This window comes from Corylus avellana, chromosome ca10 (genome assembly GCF_901000735.1).
Source record: "Corylus avellana chromosome ca10, CavTom2PMs-1.0".
NCBI classification, from domain to species: domain Eukaryota; kingdom Viridiplantae; phylum Streptophyta; class Magnoliopsida; order Fagales; family Betulaceae; genus Corylus; species Corylus avellana.
This window is the reverse complement of record NC_081550.1, coordinates 494,847-505,050: the sequence shown is the minus strand read 5'-3', so window position 1 is coordinate 505,050 and position 10,204 is coordinate 494,847. Positions and strand designations below refer to the sequence as shown.

The 10,204-nt window shown below is 36.1% G+C and overlaps 1 protein-coding gene across 1 annotated transcript; it reads left to right on the top strand.

Annotated features, from left to right (window-relative positions):
• Positions 1-5,493: 5,493 nt before the first annotated feature.
• On the top strand, positions 5,494-8,282 carry LOC132163453 (IQ domain-containing protein IQM2-like). Its single transcript, XM_059573751.1, is given in 8 exon segments — positions 5,494-5,972; positions 6,070-6,184; positions 6,271-6,336; positions 6,440-6,528; positions 6,635-6,725; positions 6,815-7,054; positions 7,166-7,267; positions 7,384-8,282. Coding segments are annotated over 8 exon segments (2,010 nt in total). The 3' UTR covers positions 8,212-8,282.
• Positions 8,283-10,204: the final 1,922 nt, after the last annotated feature.

Here is a 10,204-nt window from a genome sequence, read left to right as displayed (position 1 = left end):
AGAATTGTGGTTTGGTGATGGAACAATAGTAGGTGGTTGGATGTTTGATGGTATGGAATCAAAGAATTCTGTGTCAGGAGGCATTGGAAAAGAAATAGAAGGGGAAACAGTATCATGCATATGCATTGAAGGTGAGGAATGACCTAGAGAAGAAGCATAAGGAAATATGGTTTCATGAAATATGGCATTTCGAGAAATGAAAACAGAATGAGTATGAAGATTATAAAACTTATGTCCTTTCATGCCATATGGATAACCTATGAAAATGCAAGGTGTAGCTCTTGGATCAAACTTTGTTCTATTTCTAGACAAAGTTGAAACATAAGCTAAACATCCAAACACTTTGAGGTGTGAATAAGATGGCACAACAGAAAATAATAGTTCATGTGAAGATTTATTGGATAGAAGAAGTGTTGGAATTCTATTGATAATATGAGCTGTAGTTAAAACACAATCTGCCCAAAAAGGTAAAGGAAGGTTGGACTGAAATCTTAAGGATCTAGCTACATTCAAAAGGTGTTGATGTTTTCTTTCAACCACAGAATTTTGTTGTGGGGTTTCTACACAACTTAGTTGATGAATAATGCCTTGGGCAGAAAAGAAGTCTCTCATGTGAAATTCAGTACCATTATCTGATCTGATGCATTTGATTTTAGTTTGAAACTGAGTTTGAACCATATTAGAAAAGGATTGTATGATTGAAGAAGTTTGAGACTTATGTTGCATCAAATGAACCCAAGTGAACCGTGTGTAATCATCTACAATGGTGAGAAAAAATTTGGATCCATTAAGGGAATTGGTGGCCATAGGACCCCATACATCACAATGAAGTAAATCAAAAGCAGACTTGGAAAAAGAACTACTAACAGGAAATGGTAATTTGTGTTGTTTAGCCAATGGACAAATTGGACAAACCGAATCTTGTTTACAAGAAATAGAAGGAACAATAGTTTGTATCAACCTTATTCTAGACCGAGAAGGATGCCCCAATCTGTAATGCCACAGATCACATGAGGGGTCCTTTATTGAATTAAAAGACAAATGTTTGACAAAAGAAGGAATACAAGGAACTGAAACAGATGCATTGACTAAAACCTTCTGTGCTTGCATCAAATAGAACAAACCAGCAACTTCTTCACCCACCCCAATTATTATCCAATTGTGTAAACTCTGTATAAAACAATATCCAGCAAGAAATATAAGGCAGCAGTGTAAAGACTTTATGAGCTTACTAGCTGAAATCAAATTGAAAGTGAAAGAAGGAACACACAAAACTCCAGTTAGTATAAGAGTTTCTGAGATTGCAACAGTACCAATGTGTGTGACAGTGGCTATTGAACCATTAGGTAGTTTAACATGAGTGGATACAGTAGCAGTGATGGTGGTAAACATAGATGAACAACTGATCATGTGATCAGTTGCTCCAGTATCGATAATCCAAGAGTGATTTTTCTGTTTTGAATGAGAAGCTATATTAACATATGCAGAAAAAACAGAATACTTAGGATTGAGTATACCTGAAGTACCAACAACAGAGTTGGCAGATGATTGAGGGTATTGATGCTGATTCAGTAGATTCATCAGTTGTTGACATTGAGCAGAAATCATGGACAACTGATCACTACTCAACTGAGGACTGCTCAACTGAGAAGAATTATTCAACTGAATGGAATTACTCAACTGAGGAGCATGAGAAATAGGACCACTAAGGTCGGTTCCTTGCAATTGCACTTGATTGGCTGAATGTGACACTGGTCTGGTTCGAGTGAGCTTAAAACCAGGTGGATAACCATGAATTTTGTAGCATTTTTCAATAGTATGACCAGCTACTCCACAGTGTGAACACATGGGACGATCTCTCCTATAATTTTGCTTAAAAAACCTAGGCCCTGGTGACGTTTTGGTCATATATGCAACAGGTTCAGGATGAATTGAAGGAGAAGATTTGGACAAGGCTGATTTAGTCATGAAGGCAGAGGAAGTATCATGACTAATGGAACTCACACATATTTCCCTTTGCCCAAGACCTATTTCTAACATGTACTCTTAAAGGAAAAATCTCGATTTAATAGATTGTACGAGAGGATTTTGAGGAAAAATTTGTCCAAAGAAAAGTAGTCTGAAGGCATTGTAACATTTGTAAGCTGATTTGATATAAAGCATAGTAAAGGATCATAGTTGCAATGAGAAACAGGCTTAGCTTCTGTGCTTCTGCAGAGATTTTGGTACTCTTGTGACATTCTCAAAAATCTTAGAGGAGAAGAAAAGTTACCACTTTCCAGAGTCGAAAAATGTAATCAAATTGAAGCTCACATCCATGTTAGTAGTTGTCTGAATTACCTGTCCATCAGCTGTTCTTTAGGAGGAGTTTGAGGAAGAGCTCCACTATACTTGCCTCTCCAATCAACTTGACCACCAGCATACTTGTTTAACCATTTTCTAAATCCAACCACAAGAGCATCTGACTTTGTTGGTACAAAACAAGCTTTCTGCCAGTTGGTAGGACCGGCATCCATTATCTTACGCTCGTACGTATAGAAAGAACTCATCAAGAGTCAGATGTTACTAATCAAAAATGTACGGTAATGTTATTCAGTGTTTATATTTTTGTGACTGCTAGTAATCATATATATAAAGAACAGCAGTCACAACCTATTTTCTTCTCTTCTTGCTGAAAACTAAGCTAAAGAGTAACGCTTTGCTAGGAAAGAAACGAAGTTACCCATCACTGCATGTTATTTTCATATAGAAAAGAGGTGACTGTCTTTGCCCAGAACTTTTGGCCTTACCTCAAGTTGTAAAGGGCAGGGTGGGTTTGGGTTAAGTCTTATGTTCAAATCTTGCTCACAAAAAATATAACAAGAAAATCCTATATGTTGCTCGAATTAAGGATTTCCCTCAAATTTTCCCCACCATGTGTTGATTCTTTTTCACTCTCAAATTATTTCTGGAATGCCAGTTGGGTTTATACTATATTGAAAGTTATATCCTATATGTTGTCTTTCATAATAGCAGAACCTTGGAATCTGTCAGTATGGTTGATGTGGTGATCTTACCAATGACTTTGATTTGTAACTCCTACAAAGAAAAAAGTCATGTGTAATGGAATAAACCGATTATCAAGATGAAACAACTATGCAATGACATAAGAGATGGGAGTCACCTCAACGTGAAGAAGATATAAATCAGAATCTAAAATCAGGTTTTGCCCCACATGAAACATCCATCGTGGCACAACTTTATCAATCCAATGACCAAAGTTTCTTGGGAAGCTCCATATCAGTCTGCTACTACCTGGACTAACCGGAATACAAATAAAAATCAAAGCAAATTTCCGCTGCACTGATGTTTTCTGCATTAGCCAAAATTTACATAAAAAGAAGTATTAGAACACAAAAAATAAATAAATAAATAAACAAATAAATAAGGATTAAAAAAATTCCCAATTTTGGTTCATCAACTTAGCATGCACAATGGATCAACCTAATGTATTACCTTCTCAGTTCCACTTGATGATGCAGATCCATTAGCTTGATCAACCACAGGTTTAGTATAAGCATAAAACACACACGGGGGAATAAATTTGCTTATGCTCCACTCCTGATGTGCCTTGAAGCCATTGATGTCTAAACTCTCAATCATCAATTCAAGCGGTCTTCCCCCCTCTCTATCAGCCTTCACAGTGAAGGAAACTTTATTTCAGTTCTAAACTAAGATAACAGGACACATTGACTGACAATAAGGATTATGAGAAAGTTCTTATCTGTTTTTGGGTCGTGGAGTTTTCATAATTCCATGACGTGCATATTGAACATGAGCAGGGTCCATAAGATTTTCAATCAATACCTCATAACTGAAAATTCAACATCAATATACTCTCGATCAAATCTGCTCAAGAGAAAATAGGTGAAAGAATAAAAAGAAAAACTAAACCCTGAATTAGAGATGCCCAACTCTTAGTAATACATTCATTTGAAGAACTTCCATGTGATATTTTTGCCAATAAAAAGGAAGAAGAAAATTTTATCAGGCAAGAAGATCCAATCTCTAATACAATTAGCCAAAATATAGAAAGAAAATATTAATACGTTATGTCAAACTTTGCAATTCGTAACAAAAAGAATGCAAGAAAAAGGAAGAAAACTCAAGAACAAGTGGAAAACAGAGAGTGAATCAATTCTCTCATATATTCAACTCAACTTGTTTCAAGATACATGAAGCAGTATTTATACATTTGATTATAAGTTTAACAAGCTTCTAACTACTAACAACTAACTCCAACTGGTTATAACAAATCACCAACACATTTACAACAAAGAAATACTGTTCACGTGTACTGTTCACGTGTATAAAAGACTCTTTTCTGGAACTGCTCTACGCTCTCTCTTAATATATTTCAACATTATGTGTGCCTAAAAGTTCTTTAATATATAACAGAAAATAAGGCCACATATAGTTACATGAGTAGAAACAATAGTCTTAATTTGGGTTGGTTTGGTAAAGATTTAAGAAGTATTTGGGGTTTTGGGTTTTGAATAGAGTTTTGAAAATGGTAAAAATTGCAAAGCGGTTTGATGGGGACACATTTGAAAAAGTGTTGTATGTGGGATCCACTAAAGAAATTTTTTTTGGTAAAATGAGTTTAAATCAGAAGTAGTGGGAGAACACACCCGTAAGGAATATCTCTATTTCCCATTAATTTAGTATAGGAAGGATCATCTAGTTGTGGGATGTAAGGCGGTTTTCTCTCCACAAGAATATCTTTGTATTGAGGATCAGTGTTTGGCCAAAACCAAACAATGTCGTGCTGCACTGTACTTGGATAAGCAGCTACACATGCTTTCTTGAATGTGTTCACCTGCATAATTATTTGGAAAGGTTAATTACCATCACATTGCCCAAGAAATATAAATATTTGGAAACGTGGGGCATGCACTGCTTTGAGAGGATCATAAGAAAGGTTCACTTCAGTTTCAAACATTGTAATATTTGATTACACTTAAATGATACAAGAACAATGGAATTATATCTCATCTTCCGGTTCTTTGCACGCAAGGTTATCATAAATAGCAACCTGCAGAGTGCTGGAACAATCCAAAGAATTGGATTGCTTTCCCTAGTTATATGAATCATTGATACTTCTACCATATAGACAACGCTATGTTAGGAGAAAATGGGTGTTATTGGCTTTTTTTTTCTTTTTTTCTTTTTTTTTTGTTACATTAATTTCTTCTAAACCCATTTGGTTTGCACATCTTGTTAATTATTTATTGTTATTCCAACAGGTTTTGTAGATTCAAGCTCATATTTTAATTGTTTGTTTTAAAGTTTGCTCTGGTTTATCAAATAAAGATTTTACAGTTCATACTTAGAAGAGCTTGTTCCATATGATGCATTATCAAATATGTAGCACTCCCATTCACTAATATGTATTTGTTTTATTTTGACAGGAATTTGGATTTATTAGGTTGCTAAGACACCTTTCCCTGTCAAATGGGAATTTATTTTTCCTGCCCATTTGCTTAATACAGTGATGTGCAAAGTGGCTTAGAATCTATTGTTGTGAAGTCCATCAGTTTTGGGGATGATGATGCCAAGACTCTCGTACGATCTATCAGTTCCAAAAGTCAAGATTCTGAAACCACAATACTGAAATCCTCAGGTTCTGGAAAGATGATGATAGAAGCATTTGTCAGCTTCAAAAATAGAAAGTTGGAGAAAATGGTCTCAGTCAAGGCTCCTTCCCTAGACAAAGAAAATCATACGCCCCTTGCATCAAACAGCCAACAAAGCAAACTGATGGATAATCAATCCCCAGGATCAGATGGTGGGCTGGTGAAGATCCAGCCATTGCCAATTTTGGATCCCGCCCACCCCCAGCACGGGGCTGCGCTAAAGTTGCAGAAAGTGTACAAAAGCTTCCGAACCAGAAGGAAGCTTGCAGATTGTGCAGTTCTAGTTGAGCAGAGCTGGTATGTATCCTATTTACATGCATCTGCAATGTCCTTTTTTACAAACTTCTGATTTGTTTCTATCTTGTGCTAATGTACTTATATGTGTGAACTATAGGTGGAAGCTCTTAGATTTTGCTGAACTCAAGAGAAGTTCTATATCATTCTTTGATATTGAGAAGCATGAAACTGCCATCTCACGATGGTCAAGAGCAAGAACCAGAGCTGCCAAGGTGAATTTCAAACGGATTGATTTGTGCTGTTTTTATGTTTTGTAATTTATTTCAAAGTTTAATCATTTTTGTTTTTGTTATTGCAGGTTGGAAAAGGTTTATCAAAGAATGATAGAGCTCAGAAGCTTGCTTTACAACACTGGCTTGAGGCTGTAAGTTAATTGCATAAGATAAAAAAAAATCAGTTTTAAGAATATATTTTTTCTGTTTCTTTATCAGCCTTTACTGATTTCAATTTTTATTCTTCTGAAACAGATTGATCCCCGGCATCGGTACGGACATAATTTACACTTTTATTATGTTAAATGGCTTCATTCTCAGAGTAAAGAGCCCTTCTTCTACTGGTAATATTCTTTAAACAAAATGTTTCTTCAGTATTATGAATTTTGAATCTAGATAGATGTCAAGAATTTGGATTTGAATGTAATGGTGCTGGTTTTGGAAATGCAGGCTGGATATAGGAGAAGGGAAGGAAATAAATATTGTTGAAAAATGCCCTCGATCAAAACTTCAACAGCAGTGTATCAAGTACTTGGGTCCGGTGAGCCTTCTATATCTTTGCTTGACCATTCTTTACGTCAATTTGTTTTCATTCTATTTGCTGATAATCTTTTTTTTCACTTTTGATAGAAGGAAAGGTTGACCTATGAAGTTGTTGTGGAGGATGGAATGTTCTTATACAAGCAATCAAGGGAGCTCCTCCACACCACTGGAGAACCCAATGGTGCTAAGTGGATTTTTGTTCTAAGCACATCTATGTCCTTGTATGTTGGCAAGAAGAAGAAAGGCACTTTTCAGCATTCCAGCTTTTTGGCTGGAGGAGCTACATCTGCTGCTGGGAGATTAGTTATTGAGAATGGCATCCTGAAGGTATAGCTATTGCATTAAAGCTCATAGAATTTCTAAGTTTTTCTTCATTTTTACCATAGTTCCCAGTTTCGGCACAGTTTCTTAATAACCATTTCTGCTATTTTTCAACAGGCAGTTTGGCCTCACAGCGGTCATTATCAGCCTACAGAGGAAAACTTTAAGGACTTTATCTCCTTCCTCAAAGAGAACAAGGTGGATCTCAGAGATGTAAAGGTAAATAAAAGGGCTTTATATTCTTTGAAATGATATAAAATATTTTTTTCTTTTCCCTTACAGAATAAACAAGTAAAAGCCAATATACTGAGAATGTCATTTTCTGTTATATTCAGATGAGTCCAATTGATGACGAAGATGAACTGTTTGGCAAGCAAGGAAGCAGTATTCATCTCAGAACCAACTCATCCGAAGAGGACTTGACTCAAAAGTTGAGTGGCTCCGAGACTGAAGAGGCCAATGCTGAAGACTTGACTCCAGAGAAAATTGATTCAATGGAAGAAGAGACTGCTGCTGCATTGGAACTGCCTATGTCAAGCCGACTAAGCAGTCTCAGTAGCAAATTGGCTAATCTTGAAATACCAAAAAAGCATGAATTGTATGAGACATTAGAGAGCGAAAAACAAGACGTTGTACCACATCGTAATAGTTTGCTACCAGAATCTCCAGTAGATGGTTACGAAACATCAGATGAAGGCTTCACTTCCGAGATGGATTACATGGTTCGAGAGCAGAAATCTTTTAACGAACAGCATGAAGAGAGTGAAGTGGAAATCATTCCTGAAGAATCAATTCTCAAAAGGATCAGTTCGCACAAAGGATTGCTGTCCTATCAACTGGGGAAGCAGTTGTCTTGCAAATGGACAACAGGAGCTGGACCTCGCATTGGCTGTGTAAGGGACTATCCGTCGGAGCTCCAATGCCGAGCTTTGGAGCAAATGAACTTGTCCCCAAGAAGTACTGCCCGTTCTAGATCATGCTTTACTCCTCGATTCATTAGTGGTCTGACCCCATCAAGTTCTGGTAGAGAAATGGCAGCAAGCATTGTGTCACCTCCACTCGAGAAAGAAAGTTTCTTAAGAAGAATCGATCAGCATTCAAGAACAAAGTCCTCCCCATTGATTAGAGGCACATCAGCACCTTCAATTCCTGATGTTTTGTGAGTTAGAGCAAATTTTCTGATTCATATATTCTTTTGTGTCAATAGAAAAGATGACATAGGAATTCTTTCTCATTCTTTTCATTCAAAATCATGTATACATTTTCTCTCTGTTCATCTTGTACAATACAAGACAAAAATTGTACAATTTTGTGGGTTTGATGCCCTTTCTTACAATAGAAGGTATTCATTCATTTTTCTTTATCAATGATTATTACTGAACTCATAAAAGTAGTATGCTGTTTCTGAGCATTGAATGCAGAGAATTGCCTGGACTAAGTTGTCTTCCTTTTAGATTTTCAAGTCCAATATTGATCTGTTCAAATAGTTTTCACCATTTAATCCATTCAAGTCCAAAAGGATTAATATGAGCTCCATGGATTACCTAAACCGTAAACTGTTAGTAGACCCTGACCCCTCATGTACCTTGCAAGTAAGGAGAAATTAACAATGCACATGAGAACCACGTGTTTTAAGGACATATGTTAGTTTGATAGAGTACGTTAAAAAAATTTTCTCGAACCCAATTTAAAGAGAAACTCTGTCCGTGGAACTATTAAGAAGCATAGCAAGCTCACACACACACTAATAGTAATAGCAGCAGTTGCTTGTATTGTGAGTTTTCACGGGTTTTTTTTTTTTTTTTTTTTTTTTTTTTTTTTTTCAAATGCTCTGTTTCTAATGGTTGAGCCTTCAGCTTGTGCGAGAAGGTACCTTTTCAAAACCGAGTAAGGATCATAGAATCTCTATATATATTCATCACGTCATACCGCGTGGTGAAGGTAGGTGGAAAATTAAAAGAAAATTTGTTGCATATGGTCTGCATTAAAGCTTTGACATGTCTCCGATTTCTTAGAAGTTGGAAGATAAGTACGAACGAGTCTATATGGATAATGACTACTTGACTAGATAATAAATGGGTAATTTTCTTCATCTACAATGTGATCCTCGTGAGTATATCTATTGATTTTCCAGTCCGTTTCGTTTCGTGGTTTCAAAATGTGTTATTTAAAAATAATAAGTTCAAAATATGTAATTTAGACACAATTTTTTAAAACGCAGCTATGCTTTAAGTAAAATCGCAATTTAACCTTTAAAATTGTAAGTATCTATTACTTGCGATTTGAAAACATATATTTTTCTATGTTTTCAAACTACCATTTTTTTTTTTTTTTTGGGGGGTTTAAATACCTTATTCACCTATGTGGTTTAACTTATTTATTTTTTGACCTTTAAGATTTACTTTTTATCACAGGAGGTCCCTCTAGTTTGCCTAAAGATGGAGATAGTCACTTCGTCAAAATTTCGTCTAAAATTTGATAGAACGACACGTTAGCACCAATCATGATTTGACACTGTCCATATAATTAATTAATTAAAAATAATAATAATTTTTTTTAAATTAAAAACATTAAAAAATTATATTTAATTAAATTTTGGGGTGGCTATTTTAGCCATTTGGGGGTGGCTGGCCACTCCCTTTGGCTTTGGGGTGGTTCGGCCACTCCCAAACCGAACCACCCCAAAGGGCCTTGGGGTGGTTCGGCCACTCCTAAGGGTCGATCGATTTTTTTTTTTTTTTTTGTAAGAAGCGATAGCTAGGTTAAACATGACTAAAATTGCTAAGCCAAAGGAGTATAAAAGGGAAGCATCAGCCGGGGATTAGGAATCCAACCCCTATATGCAAATAAATCTAAATTAAGTTTGTCAGGAATCCAAACCTAAGACAGTAAGGAATCAACACAATAGCAACAATGAGTCTGATAGTTAGGGAAGTTTGGGATTACAATCTGATGGAGGAGATCTCCGCACTCATGGAGGCTTCTTCCAAATGCGATCACTGTTTTGTGGCCATGTCCACCAACTTCCCTGGCAATATTTTCACTTCCAAAGAAGGCAAGGAAGTTTCTCCTTACAATCTAATGAAGTTTAATGTTGAGGCAACCTGCATCATTCAATTGGGTCTTGCTCTCTGCGATGCCAACGGAAAATCTTTT